Source organism: Haliaeetus albicilla, chromosome 18 (genome assembly GCF_947461875.1).
Source record: "Haliaeetus albicilla chromosome 18, bHalAlb1.1, whole genome shotgun sequence".
Classification (NCBI taxonomy): domain Eukaryota; kingdom Metazoa; phylum Chordata; class Aves; order Accipitriformes; family Accipitridae; genus Haliaeetus; species Haliaeetus albicilla.
Window position 1 is genome coordinate 736,856 of NC_091500.1, and position 21,247 is coordinate 758,102.

A 21,247-nucleotide genomic window follows, 5' to 3' on the forward strand; every position below is an offset into this window, starting at 1 on the left:
ATCTTATCTTCACCAACAACCTCCCACTTCAAGATGTGTAAGTGTTACACCTTCAAACAATACCACATCATGAAAGATTTGAATGCTATTATCTATCACTAGTCTGTACCACATCTACCAGTTCCAGCAATTACTCTGAACATTACAAACTTGAGCAATTTCAGAAAGTTGTGTTAACTCTCTGCCAAACAGACCTGTGTACCCCCTACACTGATCAAATTAGATGATAAATGATACTGGTTTAAAGTCCAGTATTGATCATTTTAATTTGGAAGCAGCCAACAAGTCAAGTCTTGAAAATCCCATTAATCATAAACCAAAATGCCTTTTAAATGGCTCACATTTCAACAGCATTAGCAGCTATGTCCTATAATCAATATAGTTCTAAGGTGTAGTCTGAAACAATCCAGTTGCACATGGGCAATGGCATGGATGCACATGGCTTCTGCGTCTCTTGTATTCTCACGGGAGTGCATAAAAGCAGAATCTGCTGCAGTCTTTCATATTTCTCTCAAAAGCCAGAGCGCAGATGAATAGAGAACTGAGAAACGGGGATAACTGTGACTTATAGAAACTAAACTTCTAAAAGGTACTTAAAAACAAAAATCCAAACCCACATCCTCCCGAGAAGGTATCCAATTGCTGTATCAGGGAGTCTTGCTCAAAGGTGGTAACTTATTCCCTCCTACATTCTGAATTCAGAAACCAACTTGCAAATACCTCATTTGAATTACCTTTGTGTATGCACCCACTGACTCAGAGTTGCATATTTAAGAAAGTATTCCTGTCTTTTAGAGATTTCATTACAATTTCACAAACACAATGCCAAAGCATCTGCACACATGCCAAAGCATCTGCTTGTTCTTAAAGACCTATGCACTGTGTCTTGAAAGTGACATAAAAGACTTACTTCTCTTCATCACTGATGTAGAACGTGAGGTGAAAAGCCTCTCACAAGATCAGTGACAAGGCTGACCTCCAAGGCTCCCCATGACAGCTTATCTAAGAGTGGCACTAGACTAGCCAACATCTGAAGAGCGTTCTGCTTGATAGTATGGTGCAACAAACTTAAGTGGATTATTTCACAGTATCATCTTTAGAAAACGAGTCTCTGATATATTTCAGGAAAGTACTTGGCCAGGTAATGTAAGCTGGAGTATTCAGATCCAAGGCTACAACAAAATAGCTCATTTTGTATTTTCTATGCAATATTCTTTCAAAACTCTCAGTTAGGGTGTATACTTCTATCTTTCAAACCACAGAAAACATTTCTACAGACTGTGAGTCTTCACAAAGCTTTTTGCCTATATAAAATATATGTATATAAATCTATATAAAATATAGATGTATGTATATTTTTATATATAAAAAAGATCATTTAACAGCTACATGCAAAAACTACAACAAAAAGTCATCCATTTTCTGTTCTTGTCTTCCTGTGTCACATTACCAAAAAAGCTTCAACAAGGTCATTCTTCTAAACTATCTGAAGATAAAATGGGATGTGTTTTCAAGACAGGCTATACAGCTCAGAATCACAGAATAGCTGAGGCTGGAAGGGACTGCTGGAGATCACCTAGTCCAACCTCCCCGCTCTAGCAGGGTCAGCTACAACAATTTGCCCAACACTGCATTCAGTCGAGTTTTGAATATCTGCAAGGATGGAGACTCCACAACTTCACTCGGCAACCTCTCCCAGCGCTCAACCACCCTGACAGTAAAAATGTTGGGGTGTTTTTTTTTTTTTTTTTTCTCCTCACATTCAGACAGAATTTGCTGTGTTTCAGCTTGTGCCCATTGTCTTGTATCCTGCCACTGGGCTGAGAAAAATCTGGCTCCATCTTCTTTATATCCTTCCATAAGATAAGCTCCATATGTATTCTGTGGTTCAGAGAAATTAGAATAGCTTGCACAGAATTCTTGCCTGTCAGACAGCTCCATAAGTACTACAAAATCAACAAACACATCCTGAGGTAGCATGCCCAGAATGGGTGAATGCCCAGGTCTACTCTTGTCTCACACAAGCAATTATCTAAACACTTCAGCAAATTTGTATGTTGACCAACAATAAATGGTCACCAAAAGCATCAATTTTACACATCACACATCTACTCTGTGTATGAAGCTCACCTAGAAAGGAAAACATTTATGTGTTCACTTTATAGTGAAATATTCCACCACAGGACAGGTGAAGCTTGAAAACCTTAGATTTCTCATACTGATATGCTAAAAAGCCTTACAGAGAAAGGCAATTTGGAATGCCTATACACCAGCACTTTCACTGATAATGAACAGCAAGAACCACAGCTGCAAAAACAGACACCTTGTATAAAGGTAATTGGAAGACTTCTGAATATTTTTAACCATTTAGCCGAAGCTAAAAACCTAGCAAGTCAATTTCTGTACTAAACAATCACAGGATGACTACACCACTTCAGTGATGAGACAAATATAATACTCTGATGCACCAGTCAAAGTATCTCTAGTGGAGAAATCCTATTGTCATTTTAAAAGGTTCTAATGAGATTTCATCCAGGATATCAGGCACAGTTCAGTCACCTTTGCCCAAGTAAAACAGAATAGAGGCAGAGAAGAACAGAAGATGAGGTGTACAGCAGGGAGACTACAGGAGTTAGCTTGTGCCATATGCTGAACAAGCCAAAAAGGGACACGACTATAAACTCAAACACAAAGCAAGCTGGGAAGATAGGGAGAAAAGCTATCCAAGACCAGTCTCACATGAGAGGAAGCAGATATAAATTAGCCAGGAATGAAACTGTTCCTGACATTAAGACATTTACAATCACAAAAAGAATGTTACTTTGGAATTCCTTCAACAAAACAGCATGATTATACTATTGTTTTAAGGCAGACCTTCATCAGCCTATAATTGGAATTATAGGACATGCTTGCCTAACCTAGGAATTTCATTCAGTCTTGTGTTCCTGTAGAAAAGTAAAATAACATGATGTCATGCAGACATAGAGTCTTTTACTTCTAACTGCACATATCTTTTTAAAAGGCTATGTCTCATTCCTTTAAATTATATTATCTCTGGACAGACATTTGATTTCTAGTAACAATTACAGCCTCTCTTTGAGAGAATGGTCCCGTACAAAAAACAACCCCTCAAAGCCCTCAAATGGTTTCTCTTCTGAGTCACACTAGCACTGTGATGCAACTTTTGTTTTGGGTTTTTGGTTTTGTTTGGGGTTTTTTTGTTTGTGTGTTTTTTTTGGTAGGGTAAAAGGTGATCGGTCTGTTGTCATTATTTAATAGTTGTCCACAAACTTTAGCTATTGCCATATATGAGAAACGTGAATGTTCCTTAAAAAAGGAGCTTCACAAAACCTAGAAATGAATGAGCTTTTAGGCAGTTGTGACCCACCTCTTGTATTCTTCTCCTGACCAGCACCCAGGAGCACCCAGGATACTTTTCAGTAGATGAGGTAATGGTCTCGTGGAAACAAGATGTAAATGATCTGGTAAAACTATCAAAGCAAAGCTCTCAGTAAAGAATAAGTGACATTATGTCTTCGAGTTTCTTACTTACTCATTTCCATGAACAGCTGTCTCTTCTCTGCCATTGTCCTCCTCCTCTTCCCACTCTCCTCAATCATTCTGAAGACAAAAATGGCAAACACTGTTTGTGCTAGAATTTCTGTTACAAGAGCAACTTACTGTGAACAACATTATGTTATACCTCAATTGAAACAGTTTGATTATATCTGGTAAATGAAAAGACCAGTAGAAGGACAAACATCTCTTCATAAGGATCGTATTCCATAACGGAAAGATACACTTTAGACTTGTTAATGCCTTTTAAAGTGGTGCACAGCACAGGAAACATTAATTCTAAACCTTTTAGTTGCTAATCTTAAGTTTGCAGAACTCAGAGCTGCTGCATACATATACACAGCAATATCATGTAAAGAATTGCTTTCTGTTCAAAGAGATTTTGTTTGCAAAATACAAAGCAAGCAAGACCACTCCGTGAGCAGCTGAGCCAATGAAGTGCAGAGCCCTATGGATTTGCATGTTAGAGACTTCGGTGTTCAAAAAGAGAAAGCTTATAACATTCCTTTCCCTGGCTGACAGAGATTAATAATACTCCTCTTCCCTGCTTAGGGTTTTTGTGAGGATGTTGGGTTTGGGGGTGAAACTTTGAAACCTGATGCCCGGGGTCAAATCATATTTGTCAGGGAAGTAAAGACCTTAAATGTAATTAATTAAGATGGAAAGAAAAACAACCCATGCAGTTTGGACACACAGGCCTCCCTTTCTTAGGAAAACAGATTAAAGAAGTGACAGCAACATAGTGGAAGTTATACCCAAGGTAAGGGAGCATAGGGACAATTTAGTACTTCTTATGGATTACTTTATTATGTAGTCCTAAAAGACAGATGCTAAATTTCAGTCAACTCCAGCAGAAAAAAAAAAAGGCAACTTAATTCAGTATCAGTGTAAAATTTCACTTAAAATTACTACATTACATTGTTCTTTTGTTACCAGGTTCACAACTCATTAAATATGTTTTTAAAATGTCTAAAAAAAAAAAAAAAAAAAGCAGCAAAAATACCAAACAACTATTCTACAATTACACCAGGATCTAACTCTAAGGGAGTTAGTCAGCTCACCCTCACGCAACATGGCAGGACAGATTTCATTAGGCTTAAATGTCAACCAAGGAAAAGAAAGTCATGTCTTGGCACTTAATATACACTCTCTGATTAACAGTTTCCCTCAGCAGTTGTCCATTGCCTGTTAATTATTCTCTAGTGAAGATCTCACAACATATTCATCTTGAAAGCCACCAAAACCTTTTTTCTTCACTGTTCATAAAAGGAAAATAAGCGTATGGTGGTATTAAGGAATCTGCAGATATACTTTATTTGCTTATTTTTTCCTACTTCAGAAAACCATAGACTCGGAACCAACATGCTTCTGTATTTTATTTTTTTTTAAAGGAAAAACCTCAATGGCATTTTTTGCAGATATGTAAAAGTTTTTTTTTTTTCAGCTTCCTAAAATAAGTTAATTTATTAATTTAAATAATATATGCAAATGGAGTGACTTATCTTCTCAGCCAAGGTTCTTCACAATGCATTATCTCAAGCTGTACTTCAGAGTAGACTGAAGCAGGCGTTCAGAGAGCTGGGCACTGGGAAAATTTGCCTGTGCGATTCATTCACCCACAAGTTCCAGCTATCCTCATACGCTGCCCCAAGGTTAGTAGTTTTTGGAACTAACTACTATTCTCTTTATTTCCTCATCACATAAAACATGTACGTCATCTCGAAGAATGCCAGTTACTGTACCAGTAATTAGCTTTATTTCAAGTGCTAGCGCCTCTTTAAATTCCACAACAGATGGACTCCAAGGGGTAGATTACTTATTTGATCTTTTAAATTGTTTTTAGTAGAGACTATTTTATCAAGACATAAGGGGCAATATGACTTGAATCTTCTGTAACATCAAAAAAATATTCATGATAATATTAGATCTTCTTGTCCTTGGGCTTTGGGTGCATGTGTCCCTCATTCCACCTTCTTAAGCCCCTGCTTCCAAGCCAATCTCATTTTTCTGCAAAGCTGGAACCAGTCCCTGGGAAACTTGCCTCGCATCAGAGCCACAAGATAAAGTGATACTAGAGATACCATAACTGTCATTTCTCCTAGCGATTACCTACCAGAGCCCATGGATTTCAGCTAAACCCACGAGAGAGGCCTCCTACCGTGCTTTCACAGAAGGCAGAGACATGCTACCAGCCAGCAAGAAAAAGCATACTGCAACGCCAGACAGTCCCATTCACCACCACTACTGGAGAGGCTGTGCAAGTAGCACAGCCGGGGCTGAGGAAAGGACTAAAGGCAGAGACGAAGCAGGGTATGAGACAAATACTGTATATTAAAGGCTGCAATTAATTTTGCTGCTCTGTAGTAACATGTACGTTTAAAGTCATGATATTACCATGACATCAATCTCTTTCTCTACAGACACTTTACTGCCTTGCAAGTGTCAGGATTTGAGTCTTTTAAGAGGTCATTCAAGTTGCATGGACCATGATCATAGAACACTACCATACATAATTCATAGCTAAATAGGTTAGATTGACCGAGATATACACTTTTAAAATTTTAAAGGAGCTAGCATTACCCTTCATGTTCCCTGCAAAGCAAATGAGTGAATTATCTGTTCAGCAATGTCCTTGAAATGAGATCTGCGTAAGTAAACTGGTCTCTCCATGATTATGAGGTGCTGCAGGGACACATCAACAAAGCCTGATCAACCCATAGCTCAGGAATTATCTTCTACAGATTTTTCAGGTATGGTCTCAGGAAAATCATGTCCTAAGGAATGCTACCTCAGGCCCTCCTCCAAGTCTCTTGCCTTTCTTGAAGGGAGAAAAAGATTTGAAATTTTCATTAGATGAACAGCTCAACAAACCTGTACCTGTTGCCCCCCCCCCCCCCCAAAAAAATAAAATCAAATGTTACTATTTAGATTCAGAGGCTCTCCTTGCTGATTCTTTCCTGCTATTATCTGTGAGGGGGCAAACATCTAGGAAATGATCTTTCTGGGCCAGAGAGTTATACATTATAAAATCAAATAGAGTGGAGAAAGAAGAGACAAACTGGCAAGTATATGGAAAAGTTGTGGAAATTACATTAGTCATATAAGAACTATTAGAATAACTGACAAACCTGTTTTTAGAGCCTAAATAATCAGATACAGAAGGATCCCTTACTGACAAAGCTGGGAAGGAGAAAGATGGAAAGTCTATATTCACCTTTGCACTTCAAACCTATCTCAAGGTCAAAACAGGAATGAACTAAAACCAGAATAACTGCAATTATGCCAAGGATGCAAATGAGAGTGCTCAACATCAGAAAACAAGAAAGGTAAACTACAGTTTGTTCTGCATTTTTTGGTCTGGTTGGTTTTGTTTGTTTGAAGGGGCGGAGGTGTTTGGTTTGTTTTTTTGGTGGTTTTATTTTCGTTTGGCTGGTTGTGCATTGTGGTGGGTTTTTTTGTTTGGTGAGGGTTTTTTTGTTTGTTTGTTTTTTTAACATTTGTGGCACAATGCATGAGAAAAGTGCCAAGAAACATGCATGGATTGAAATCACAAGGCAGAAAAAAATTCTCAAGATAGATGCTCACCTTACAATGGACATATGTGGAAAAATAACACTCAAATATATTTATGTACCAACAGAGGACAATGTGAATGCATTGGGGATTCTCCAGTATCACACTACATGTTTAAACAGGTACTTATGAGGGGTTTTTTCATCCAGTTTCGTCCTTCACATTTTGTGATGAGCTGCTTGTAAACACTTGGTATCTATTTCATCATTCTTCAAATCCCCGAAAGATCAGCAATGCTTGGGATAAGCGGTATACATAGACCAACACCTGTCTTAGAGATCAGTACTGTATTTTTGTGCTCTTTAGCATATGCTACCATTTTAGAATGTGCTAACTATACAGCATACACTATATGATCACTCTATGCTGAAGAAGTCCCAGGTCCATGCCTGCAGTAACCAGGCACTATATTGCTACAAAAAGGACAGCAGCAACATGCATCTAAAACTGTCAATACTTTACACCGTCAACAGACAAAAGTTCTTCTACATTCACAAAACGTCAGCTTTGGACCTGAATATTTCTGTAACAGTGACCCAGACCTAGTTTGTTGCACTTGAGTCATAAAAAGAACTCAGATGAAATGCTAAAGAGGGATTTAGAAGAAGAAACATGCTTGGTCATGCTTAAAAGCCTGAATTATTTTATAGCAGAGTTCTACTAAAAGAATAACAGCATGCTACTGGGCCAAATCCAGCTTGCCAGCGCAGCACCATGTCTCCAAAAGGAACCCAAAGCAGATGCGCAAGGAAGAATACAAGAATGGGGCAAGCATACAGAAAAACTTCCCAAGAACTTCGTTTCACGTTCCCAAAGTTTGCAGTGCCAAGACTTCCCGAGCCAAAGTGATTCTCTGTCTTTAGTAACCATCAACAGCCCTTTCTGCCACAAGCCTGTGTGTTTGTCCCTTTACTGCCCATAATCTCCACAACATTCATGATTTTATAGCTCTCCAACACATCTCTTCCCCAGCTGCCTCTCTTCCACATTGAGGGATCTCAACTTATTTTGTCATTCCTTGTACCAAATACACTTTGTGCTCCTATGAGTCCAAATCAGCACACGCATATGAAGAAAGCTGGGCAGCCAAGGAAAGGTCAAAGAGGGGTGACTAAAGCAATTAATGCGCATGTTACTAGGAAAAGCCTAGGATGGAAAACCACAACAGGCTGAACAAGGAGGTGAGAAGTAAAGATGAACAGGGGATCATGGCTTTGCACAGGAATGACTGGAATGGCCATGAGCAGCAACACAGAACACACAGAATGTTATTTGACTTGGACAAACTGAAAGATGAGAGGTAAGGATCAAAATTGCTATAGACAGCAGAAAAAAACCCCAGCTTTTCCAAAATAAAGTAACTGTGAATTTAAGTTTTCCTCTGTCCATGAAATAGAGAATAAAATGCATTTCATTTTCCTGTAGCTTTCGGTACAGGTAGCTATATGCTACCTGAAGGTGCAAATGCCTACAAACATTAGAACTTGCAGATGAAGAATGCATGCAGGAGTTATTATGTATTCAGAAGATGAAATTAGGAGGGAGTTTTAACATAAAACTACCCTAAGTATTAATCAGACTTTTATAAAAACAACAGTAAACACTGTACATGTGTTTGAAGGGAAACGGCCAAGACTGAAAGGGAAATGTTAAATCCTAACTTCAGTGTTTCTTTAAGCATGGTCTTAAACTGCATACACAAATACCAAAAATGCCAGACAGCTTTCTGTGGTTTTGGCCATAGTACAAAATGCCCGACCTCCATCCAGTCAGACTTTCTAATGCTAGACAGTACAATTGTTTTCTGTGGACTAGGCCTAATGACTTCTTACTTCTTCCCTTACGCTTCCTGCCATATACCCTTTGAGCACCTCAAAGGTAAAGTTCACTGAAAGAGCCTATGCATTAAGATACCAGGACTTGGGATTAGTAGTGTTTAATTAAAGAATCCACTTTCTTCCTTCCCCCACTCTAAATCACCACTGAACCTCAGAATAATTACACAGAAAAGCAAGGTTCCCTAAAAGGTCCTTGCAGCAAAAAAAAGCCTCACTTGTCAGCAGAGATACTTCAACTTCTTGGAAGCCAAGCACTTTGAGATCCAGACAATACTTCTTGCTATTTGTATAAAGCTAGAAATCAAAAACCTCTGAATTTCACAGAAAACTCTATATTTCTAATTAGGTTCAGAGATGTTATGCTTTAATTATTCCAAAAAGGCTGGATTGTGCTTTAAAGGCCAGGGTTAAAATTGTAGTACCGAGTTCTGTCTTCTCCATGGTTCTTCTGTATGACAAGAAACCTGTAAAATTCCATTCTGCACCCTTGGAAATTTGCAGGGGTGTGGTTTCTGTTTGTTTATTTTAAATAGAAACATAAGAATGAGCACACTGTGTCAAACCAAAAGTATGGATCCTCATCATCTTTCTGCTTCTTTTAGACTCATGACTGGTTAGTTCCATTTTATGCTTCCTCCTGCCTCCACCCATTTCTGTATCGGACAAGACACAAACAATCCTTAGACATCATCTCTTTTCTAGGCAGAAGAATCTGGAGACTAGCTGTTTCTCGCATAGAAATCACTCAGACTTATGATTGATCTTTATCATCTTCTACCATCCCTTTTCTTATTCCATCATCTGCTTTCAGAGATGAAGGAGAAACAGAACAGAGTATTCAATAGGTAGGCACACCACTGCTTTATACAGCAGGAATAACATTGTCTTCTTTTTTAAAAGGCTCTTAATATTCTTAATAGGACATTAAGAATATTTTTAAGAACATTTATTAAGCTTTTTTTTTTTTGGACCATGACTGAGCATTGGTCTGAAGCTTTCACAGAACTATACTAAAGCATCGGGATAATAATCCTGAGGGACAGTTCAGAGCCTAGGAGCGGACACATAAACCTAGGACTGCCTGTTTATCCTCTCCCCTCTTTCACCCCTTTATTTGCATAACTTCATATGCCTCTGCAGTGGACAATAAAAGAGTAGATGAAAGTCAATTGCTAACAGAGTCCTTCTAAACATTTTAATAATTGGCTTGCATTTTTAATGTGATTTCCTTCAGCAGAGACCTCACTGTTCACCCTCTGGTCAGTTATCATTTGTGACTGTCACTATCATAAACAACAGTGTACAACAGTGTAACCTGGGGATGGTGCCTACAAGGAATTATTCTCTGACTCTTTAGATATATTTGCCTTCTACCCCAAAACATAACCTTGCTCTTAGAGTAGAAAGGTATGTTTTTCTTACCTTTACCCTATACTGAGGCATTCTTAGCAGTAAGATGAGTTCATCTGTTTTTGTTTTGCTTCCCATTTCCCCACTCCAGTGTTTTTCAAATTAGAAATCGATATTGTGTGATATAAAACAAACCTGTTTTCTCTCTTGCTGCTAAAAAGACATAGAAGTCATTGTCAAAGTAAATACTGTACTCACAACTGAATTGAAAGAAAAATCAGAGGTCTAGACATTGCTTCAAGTGCTAAGACTAGCAGATTTTCAAAAAGTATAGAACTGGTGTACATATAAATAACTGAAGAATGACACTGGAATTTAATTTCTTCAGCTTTAATAACACACAATTCAACCAAAGGCTGATACCTCCAGTGCTTAAAGAAATATGCCTGGACACAAACCATCTGTATTGCCACCAGTCTTTTTAGAGAGGAAAACCTAAAATCTGATAAAGATGTGAATTTCACGTACACAAGTGTTTCTTGATGAACACCCTGTTTTGCTATTCTAGCAAAAGCAGTATCATCAAGTAACTTACTCGGCTTCCAGTCATGGTGATGTGCCAGTGAGCCTACATGGTCTGCCCTGGATGATTTCCATTGGTATTTCTTCCTCAGAAAGCTTTCTGTAACCTTTGGCAATCCAGAAAGGACACTTGCATTACGACAGCTCTTGGTTCACTTAAGGATAGGACCAAGAGTAGGTTCAACCTACTGCATTTTTTCCTTCAAGGATTCTGATAAGCATGGAGAACTGGAAGTAAAAGTTAGTTCCACAGGTTTTGGTGGTCTTATCAGTTCTTGCTCTGACAGCACAGGCTAAATTTACAGTCACCACTTAAGGTGAAAGTACAGAAAACTTGCAAGAGAGTGCACAAGTGCTCTGCACAAGTCTGACTCAGTGAAACACAGAGTTTCCTCCCCAAAGTGATAGAACAGTGCTTGAATTTAAAGTCAGAATGGTGCTTGTTCCACAGAATATGGTTCTGCTTTATGTCAAGAGGCAGCAACTTTGTTTAAGAAAGAAAATCTGAAATCAGTAAGATGAACCCAGTATTGGCAAAGAGTTTATCTTTTATGTGCCAGAGAAGTCAGGATAGGTACCAATACTGACTGCAGTCTAGAAGTCTTAACAGTCAAGTATGCTCAAGCTGAAATCAGAAATGAAAGTTTAAGAGTTGAAGTTACTGCTGCAGCCAGCACCTGACACCATGCTGATCGTGTTTGCCGATTTCACTGCAGAGATACCGAAAGTAAGCCACAACCTGCTCCAATTTCAACTACTTCAGTCATAATGCATGTGCTCAACTTGCTTTTCTAAGTATTCAGATTAGAGGCTGAGGTGGTTGAAAATTACCGAGACACTCTAATATTATAATGATAATTTATTTTTACTTACACATAAGTGTGTGTATATATCTGTATGTCTATATACATATATAAAAAAGGATTTATTTTTTTTTTACTGTGATGGGAAGACTAATCTCAAGTTCCAGATGCCTATTATTTAAATTTGCAATGTTGAGAATCAGCAGAGAATTATTTACTGCAGTAAAATATTCACTAAAGAAACACAGTTTAATTATTATTAAATAATATTAGAAAAAATCATTAAATGCTATCAGTTATTTGCATATACTTGTTGCAAAGTAATGTTCACCTTAAAGCACAAAAATTGTGTAAGATAATAGTACCTCACGAAACTACAGTTGAGTATGTTTGATGCAAACCTTCAAAAAGTTTACCATTTCCCTTTTTCCATTCACCTTCTCCCTCTCTCAGTAGCTACAATAACACTGATTGCTTCATGAATAACCTCTATGACAGAAGAAAAAAGCTGATTTACAAATTCCATACCAATAAGCGTGGAAAATTCTACAGTCAGTCATCATCTAAAATATCTTCAATAGCACCATAAACTCAAACATTTTTCTTATTTATCTTGTGGGTTTTTTTTTTCCTTTTCCTGTTTATATTCCATTCTTCTGTTTCATAGTTCCCCCTTTTCCTTACCTTTAAAAGCTCTCTCCCACACCCACAACACATGCATGCATTATATATGTACACCTGGCTGGATAAAAGCCAACAATATAAATAAAAAGTAAAACCTAATGACTGTTTTCCCCTTGACTTGCTGTAACAGGTTCAGCCACTAATGACTCTAGACCACGCATTTCTGTGGTTCTTGATCACACTTGTAGCTTAAGCACAAACATGAACGCAAGCAAGCCACTCTGAAGATTGTTAGGCCAATACTACAGGACCTATCTTAAAAGGTTTCGCTCTTCTTGGAGCTCATCAGCTGTAGGTAACGGCCTAAATGAGCAGCTTTTCCTTTTCAAATCAAAGGGAGGGAGACAGACCATGTAATTAATCTCAGCTAATACAGCAGCCTTTATATTCTAGCACTAACTATAGCCACCACCTAAGAAGTCACACTTGTATTCTTCCCTAACTGCTATTATATTGACTTCCTACTACCTTAGGGACTATAAACTTAAACTTTGTTATTTGGGTTCCACATCTGCAATTTCAGATGCTTCCTCACTGCTTTTTGATTATTCTAATTTAGACACTAAATCAGTTAATTAGCTAGACAGATTTTTGGGGTTTTTTTTGCTTTAAAGTCAATTTTATTTTGTATTTCCACCTTTAAGAGAGACTCCAAAGGAAATTCTGATCTTTATGATGTGATAACCATTTCCAGGCATTGGTTTGCATTGAAATGCAGCCTCATCAGCCAAACAGAAGAACACAGAAATACAAGTTAATTTATGAATTATTAAATTTGAGTTTGCTCAGATTCTTGATGTTGCATTTTACTAGCAGAAATAATAGTTGATATCACTGATAAGAAGATTGCCGTTGCTGTGTGAGGGTAAAATTGCGCTTACACCTATTTATGTTCAGAAATAACCTGTGATTAAAAAAAAATTCAGAATACCAGTTTGGGACATATGTTGATCTTAAAGGTACTCGATACACAGTGAAGGAAGTTTAGTAACTTTCTGCTAATTTTCTGATTAGAAAGAACACATCTTCACAGGTGGTTTAAAGAAAAGCTTTCCTGCCATGTCAGTCCATTCACTTTTAAAATCTGAATGAACCTGTCATTGAGATGAAGATATTGAATAAAAATTCAGGGCATACCTGCACTTGCAAAACAAGTTATTGCTGTTGCATCTGGTTTAGCACTTCAGTCACTTGTTTTGGGCTTCTAAACTTGTATGGCTTCAACTGTCATTTGATTTGACTAATTTTAAATAATTTCTAAATGTTCATAAATGCTTTGTTAAAGTTTAAAAATAAATTTATTTAAGATAAAAGTGCTTACATTTATTCATCTTAGACAGATTTCAGTAAAAAGATGCTGAAGTATTTTTACTTTTTCTTTACTAAGAACTTGAGCAAAAACCCCACAAAGACTGATTTCATTCCCTCATCTCCCCCTCTGTCCAAAATACTTGATGCTGTCTTACTCATTTCTTTGTTCTTCATCCTCTCTTGGTTCATATTCCGATCTCCTTTTTATCAACAGTCAAATATTAATATATGCAATTGATTAAAAGTATTCCTTCATTCCCCTGTGTCTCTTACTAAGAAAAAGAAATCAATCTAGATTTATTTCAGGGGGACACATCTAACACACTTAGACCAAAACACAGAAAGACAAAAGATAAACCTTTTATACTTATGGAATTAGACCGGCAAGATCTTCTTTTAATGTCTATTTTAACCATTTCTGATAATTCTCCTAGTTCAACTTAAAATTTCAAACTCTGGTCCCATCACTGTATGGGATAAGTAATTGAAGCATAAGCAATTGTGCACAAAAGTATTAAAAATACTTTAAAATGTTACTTCTGCATCTAAAGCAACAGGAGTAACAGAGCATCTTTGAGAAATAATATGTATCTTCGTTGCATAGTTTCCTAAAAAGTTAAAGGTCTGGATCACTCACAGATTTTTAAGATAAAGCTTGCTTACAACTATTGGACTCAAATGCTTGCATAAGATCTTTACAAATCAAAACTGACTTCAGTCTAGAAGAAGGGAGTAAGTGGAAAAAAACACTAGACTAAGACCAAGAGAATGGATTATAACTTTGCTGTGAAATCCTATACAAGTCGTGGTTCCCTTTTTTTTTTTAATAAATACAGTGGATCAAAAGCTACTCTTAAAAAACATGCACATATTGTACAGTAAACTTTCTTGAAAATGAATGGGCAATCAAGTAGTTTAGGAAATAAAATTTAGTACTATGAACTAAACATTTCCCTACTCCATGCCTTGCCACTTCTGTTTAAACTGTAAGATTTTTTTCAAGGCATAAAATGCCATCTGCTTTGTTCGTACAGGACATTGCATGCAGCAACACAACCTCAGCCAGTCCTTATTGCTTTAATTTTCTGTTACAGAAAACAACCACAGCATTGGTCTAAGCCCCAGTATGAGACCAGCAATCTTATCTTCCCACCTAGTAAGAAATTGATGAAGATTTTACTAGAAACAAAGATGAACAAGTAACAATATTTAATCATGGGTTTCTTTCAAAACCTTCAAAAGCTTTTAACACTATTTTAAAAAGAAGCTCCAGATTACCTCAAGACAAAACAGAAAAAAAATCAAATCCAGGTAGAGTTCCAAACCATCTGAATTACTGTAACACAACAGGATTTAAGTTCACATATATAACTGTTCAATGCCTAGAACAGAAGAAAATCCCTGCCCTAAAGAATTTACAGGTCAGGTGCAAGACTATAGACAGGTTGGTGAGACTGATGGTGGGCACTGTACGTTAGTAGCCTACTTCTTGTGAAGTTTGTCACAAAAACAAAGAAAGCGTTAAATGAATGCTACAGGGTATTACTTTAGGTACATAGCAATATATATTCATTTTTAGTAAACAGGAAATTGTCAAGCATGGAGAACAGGAAAACTGCAAGCTATTAAGGACAACACTGTGTGTTTAAACACGTATTGCACAGTCAGATTTGTCTTCCAGCAAACTAAAGAGAGGATGCATACAAGTCAGGACACAAAGTACTTAGAATACAAAAATGCTTTTCTTGAATAACTGCAGAGCCATCACAAACTCTTATTTTTCTTCATTGCCCAAAAGCCTGAGGAACAGAAGTGGGTTTTTACAACTTGCCCTGTTGATTTTAAGGCTGAAGTTAAAAGTAATGTCTATACATAAGATTTACCACAAGCCTGCAAACAAAAGCAAATTTAGCACTTAAAATTGTTTCCTTAAAATAAAGCAGTGTTAATGTTAGATAAATGAAACATTACACCGTGATTTTCAAGGAGTAAGAAGTTGGAAATATCCTAATTAATAGCTTACCTCTTCCTCTGAGGAAGGGAAGACTCGTCTTCTTTATAACACTGGAGGGGATTTCTGTGCAATCTGTGCTTCCCAGATTTTCCAGTGTGAATCTTACAAAACCCTTTCTAGCCATTTTATTCTGCAGGTTCTCAGAACTGCTTACTAGACCACAAGAGAGAATTCTAAAATTGCCTCTTCACCAAAATGGAACATTTATTAGGAAATGTTTTGAGTTACATTTTTGCCCCGTTCTCTATTAACCTAGATTAACAGATTGAGCATCAACAGAGTAAGGAATGCACCACCAGCAGGATAACATACGTAAGTGAAGACTGACAGAATGCAGACAAACCCTGATCTCGGGCTGGCAGATGACAGTATGAAGCATAAACACTACTCTCCTCCCAATCCATCCACATCAGTAGAAGATAATACCATTTTCAGTATGTGTCATCACCTCTAGTTCTCTATCACCTGCTACCATCTTCACCAACCAATAGTAATCCAAGCAAGACCTTCCCTTCCCACCTCACTTCAGATGTAATCACCTTAGATTAAAAGTTTCAGCACATCAGAAAAAGTTCACAGAAACTGCTCCTTTGGCACACCTGTAGAAATGGTAAATTCCAGTCAAAGGGGTAGTGACAAACACATGGAAACATGAACTACTATCACAACTGAATTAGGAAAGAAAGCTTACCCAAGCTTAATTATTCACACAATGATAATTTTATCTCCTACATTAATTTAAAATGTAAAATCATCCTCACTGACTTCACAAGTCTACAAAGGTATTTTTTTTTGAGAAGTGCCAGACGTTCTTAAAAAGGTATAAGAGTATAGAATAAGGAATTTACATTAAATTTAAAAAGTATATCTGCCATTTGGCACAGTCAATGGAAAAGTGAACACATATAGAGTCCCAGGTAACCTTAATTTTGTCTGAGCTGCCAGAAATGTACAATACCTTCATCAAAAATCTGGCTGCGCCCAAACTAGTTGTCAAAACCACCATTGCCTCCCTACTGCCTTAGTATTTACTTTGATGTGACCGGTCTATTAAAAAAGAGTAACTCAAAAAAATTAAAAGATAAGATTCCATAAGCACTGCAAAAGAAATTTAATATACATAAACAAACACAAAGAATACTGTTGTGCTTTTTATGTGGCATTCTGCCTGTCCCCAAAGCACCTCTCTCCCTAGGTGTAACTCTGCCATGCCCACACAGCTAGGTTGCTCCACTGTGCAATCCTAGTTAAGCCTCTCAAGACTTGCAGGCTTGCCCATATTGCTAGGTATTAAAAAAAAAAAAACACCAAAAAAACCACCAAAAAAACAACCAAAAAACCAAACCATATTTTGGTTGCATCCACTAGGAAACCAGGGCAAGAAACACTTTAATGTACATACTTCATAGCACACCTACTTCCAAATAATTTGCTGTCTGCTCTGCTATACAACCTGCAGGATCACAATCATATAGCAAGTTAACTGATACTAATACCCAGTCAAATTTTCTTTATGTTTATTGTTGCCATAAGTTTCTTCTCAAAGTCTATTCTGCTGTTATAAAAAACTGACCTACAAGCAGTAACACAGAATACATTATAGTAGAGCTGGAAACTTCCTCCCTTCCCTGCCTCCTATCTAACTTCTCTTTGCAGACTATATTCAAAAAAATGCCTTTTAGAATATTCAGTCCTTAACATTCAGCTCTGCATGGTCTTCTATTGCTGTTCCCACACACACAGCTGTAACACATGCAGAACTCTGTCAGCTTCTTTTCTAATCATCTGTGATCCAACAACAATCCAAATATCTCACCAACTATGGACACAAATGAAGTTTTTTCTTTAAGAAAGGAAAAACAAAATAAGCCAAATGTAAAACTAGTTGATCACGGTTGCCATTGTCTTCTGTAAAACTAAGAGCTTTTATCCCTCATCTTTGTCACTTTTCCTGTTTTTAAAAAAATTTAAGTTAGGGACTAGGCTCCCTCACTGTTTGCTTTACAGCAAAATACCCTCTTCACTCCTCCACCACTTAAATGAAGTAAAAAGCTGCACATGAAAGCAGCAAGACTGATAAAGACTAAAAAATACCTCACACTTGCAGTCAGTCAGTAACTGCTTACAGTAGAGTTATTACAATTTTAAGTGTTTTGTAGCTATAATACACACATAATACAACCAATCTTTTAAAAAGATTGCTGTCATAATTGCATTCCTTTCCAAAGAGATACAACTGGCCAAATAAAATTCCACAATAGATATCACATTATAAGGTCTCCTACCATTTCTTCCAGATTTAGGTTGCCTAAAAGTCTTCAGTGGTATAAGTATTTTTATAAATCTGTATTACTTAAGCACAGCTGAAAGGTTAAAATACTTTCATTCCTTCTAATAGCCCTTGAAAGGCCACAGGGCTGGAAAAGACCCATGAAACTATTTAAGTTCAGCCACAGTTTACCAGTGGAAACCTGTTTAAACACTAAACCAAACATACACAATACAATCATGATTTCTTCTCCCTGGTACTCAAGAGGGGGGAAGAAATATTAACTCAATACAAATATTATGAATTCAAATCTTTATCACCAGATAACATAACCCTGAAACCACAAAGTAAAAAAAAAAAGTAGCAGTGATAGATAATGGTGAGAGAATCAGGCTGTGCTGTGAGTGGAATGCTGAAAGCCAATCCTTCACACCTGCTGGGAAATTGACTTCATTTCTATCAGGTGATGTATTCTTTAACTACAACGGTAGCGTCAATACTACAGACTACCATGTCTGAACTACAAGAATTATTTACCTTACCTTTTAAAAGAAGATCTAGGAAATTATTTGCAAGAAGTGCCTCATCTGAATACATCATTTAGGTTCTATAAAAGCTTGTGATGGGCCAGCCACATGAAGCCAGACTCTCTGAAGTATGCAGAGAGAGTATGTGCTGTGCACTCTGGTTAATGTGCCAACTAATCCCCAAGACATTGGTTTAAACTTCAAGACTTGATTTTTCTCCCTCTTCAAAAACTGTTAGCTTGCAGAGCATACCATAGATAACGTACGACTACGGCTACAAAGAATTGTAAGTTGTCACTCCTAATGCCACCCTGTGGTACTGAGTAGGTAATATAATTAAACTGACGGAAAAATTATGTCTTTTTATCAACACTTTATGATATTGCAAAAGCCCTTGTTCTTGCATTACAGTTTCTTCCCAAGTTTTCCATAGCATCCATCACTTAACTTTTTAGAATTTATATTATTGAAACCTCTAGGTTCTGTGATAAACCAGAAGCCTGAACATATTAGCTGCAACACAGACAATATATAAAGGAATTCACCATTCTAAGTAACATACAGCCTAAGACAAGAAGCTCTCTGCTGCAAACAAACAAGGAGTTTGAGACAACACTGATCAGCCTGCCAGCAGTCTAAATGCTGTCATGGCTCTTCTGTATTCATCACAACAAAAACTTTAATGAACAAGGTGGGGGGGGGAGGTGGGGTATCACAAGGCACTTACACAGAGGTCTACTGGATGTGAGATCATGTAACATGTAGGCAACAAACTCTGGCATCCCAAACACCAGAGTGGGGAGTTCCCTTCTTGTTACTGAAGGCAACCTCCAACCTCAGCAGCAGATTGGGGATAAATCATCAAATAGCTACAAAATAAAGACAAGAATCCTATGTGTGATAATGATAAGAAGCAGAAACCCAAAGAGGATATAAACAGGACAGTACAGTCAAGGCAACGACCTAAGCAAGCTACCTCTGGAGTAGCATCCTGGACAGATGAAAGCATAGCAAGAATTTAAGGGTCAGAGGAATGATGTTGCTGGAAACTTGATGTGAACTGACTAGTCTCCTAGGTCTCCATAAGGAAATCCATCAGCTTCACCTTCCCCAGCTAAGGGAACTGTTGCACAAGTAATGTAACTGTGTGGGATTTTTTAACTACAGGATTGCATCTCACTTATGAATACTTTTTACATGTCCAATACCTCACATGAAATGCAGAGCTCACTACTTCATACCAGAAGTTTGCCATAAATGAAAAATTTCTATGCAAGTTACTTGAGTGTGAACAAACAGGTAACTGCAATCGGTTACATAACACAAGTTTTTAAGTTCCATACCACAGGTAGTCACAACAGATCACATTACCTGAATTACACTGAGAAGTCTCTCAGGGCAACTTCTACTTTCCTGGGCTCAGTTCCTTCTTCAAACGTTTAAAGATAATCTAAAAAGATAGGGGGAAAAAACCCAAGGTTTTGGTTTTTTTTTTTCCCCAAGAAAGACGTGGTTTTCCACAGAAAAATAACACCACCCCCCCCCCCCCCATTTTGCAGTTACAACTATGATTATGCTACTTTTGCCCTGATTGTGTCTCCTGCTAATTACAAGGAAGCAAAGCCTGCAGATTCTGCGTCTATGGGAGCATCTGTCTGCTACAAGATGAAACAAGAAGACACAGCCAAAAACACTTGGGTGCCAGGACTGTTCCCGCTGCCAGCCAACAGCCTCCACAAAGAGAGCAGCGGCGACGGAGCGCGGGGCAGGTAAACCTGCCAGGCTCTCTCCAAGGTATCCGGGGCCCGTTTAGGAGCACCCGACGCGGCAGCGCACCCTCTCCTCCCTCCCAAGGCTTCCCGCAGGGCGCTCCGCTCGGCATTTCCTCCGCGCCAGGCCCGGAGCCCGGCAAACCCCACCACCGCACCCGCAGCTCCCGGGGCTGAGGCGAGGGGCTCCGGCTCGGCGCTACCGCCGAGACCTCGCGGGCAGGAGGGGCGCGTCCCGGGCCGGCCTGCCCGCCGGCCGGTCGGCCGGCCCCTGCACCCTGCCCGGGCAGCGGCGGAGACAGGGGCACCCTCCTCCCCACAAGGCCCCGCACCCTCCCACCCCGCGGGCGGCAGCGGAGCTCGCAGCGGGCCCGCCTACGGCCCCGCCAGCGCCTGCCTCCGTCCCGCCCGAGCACGCACCTCTCCCGGGGACGGCGGTCGGGGGGGGGGGTGGGTTCCGGGGCTGCCCGGGCGCGGGACGCACCGTCCGGGCGTCGGGGGCTCCGGGCTCCGGCGGCTCCGCGGGCACGGGCGGCCAAACGCCTCAGCCTCCCCGCTCCAACGGTCCCCGGCCGCCTCGCGGCGCCCAGCCAATCCGAGCACGCCTCCGCAGGGGCGCGCGCACTCCCGCCAATCTGAGCCCGCCCTCGCCTCACCCACCCCCCCCCCCCCGTCCTTCGCCGCCGTCAGCCAATCAGCAACCGCAGCCGCCCCTCCCGCTCCGCGCGACGCCGCCTGGCCGCCAATCACGAAGCAGACGCGGCTCCGCCGGCGGACGTGCGTGCGCTCCCCCCACCCCCGCCGCCAGCCTCGCCCCGCCCCGCGCGCTCCCCCGTTCCCTCAGCCAATCGGCGGCCGAGCCCGTGCGCCGCCCGCGCGCTCTCTCCTTGCGCCAGCCCCCGCCTACCGGAGCGCTCGTGCTCCCCGGCCAATCAGCGGGCCAGCTCCGCC

General features: G+C 39.4%; 1 protein-coding gene across 9 annotated transcripts in view; it reads right to left on the bottom strand.

Moving 5' to 3' along the window:
• Positions 1-20,935, bottom strand: part of DTNB (dystrobrevin beta) — a 213,559-nt gene extending 192,624 nt beyond the window's left edge. For 2 of the 9 annotated variants that reach the window (XR_011328561.1, XM_069805394.1), the window contains exons 1-3: positions 20,717-20,935; positions 19,899-19,977; positions 3,554-3,621 (exon numbers count right to left, since the gene is read on the bottom strand). Coding sequence is in view for 6 of the 9 variants with exons in the window: in XM_069805394.1 (XP_069661495.1) it covers positions 3,554-3,620 (67 nt within the window). In the remaining 3 variants the exon portion in view is untranslated. Of the gene's footprint in view, positions 1-3,553; positions 3,622-19,898; positions 19,978-20,716 lie in introns of those variants that run through there. The other 7 variants (XR_011328562.1, XM_069805389.1, XM_069805388.1 and 4 more) reach the window with 7 other exon arrangements.
• Positions 20,936-21,247: the final 312 nt, after the last annotated feature.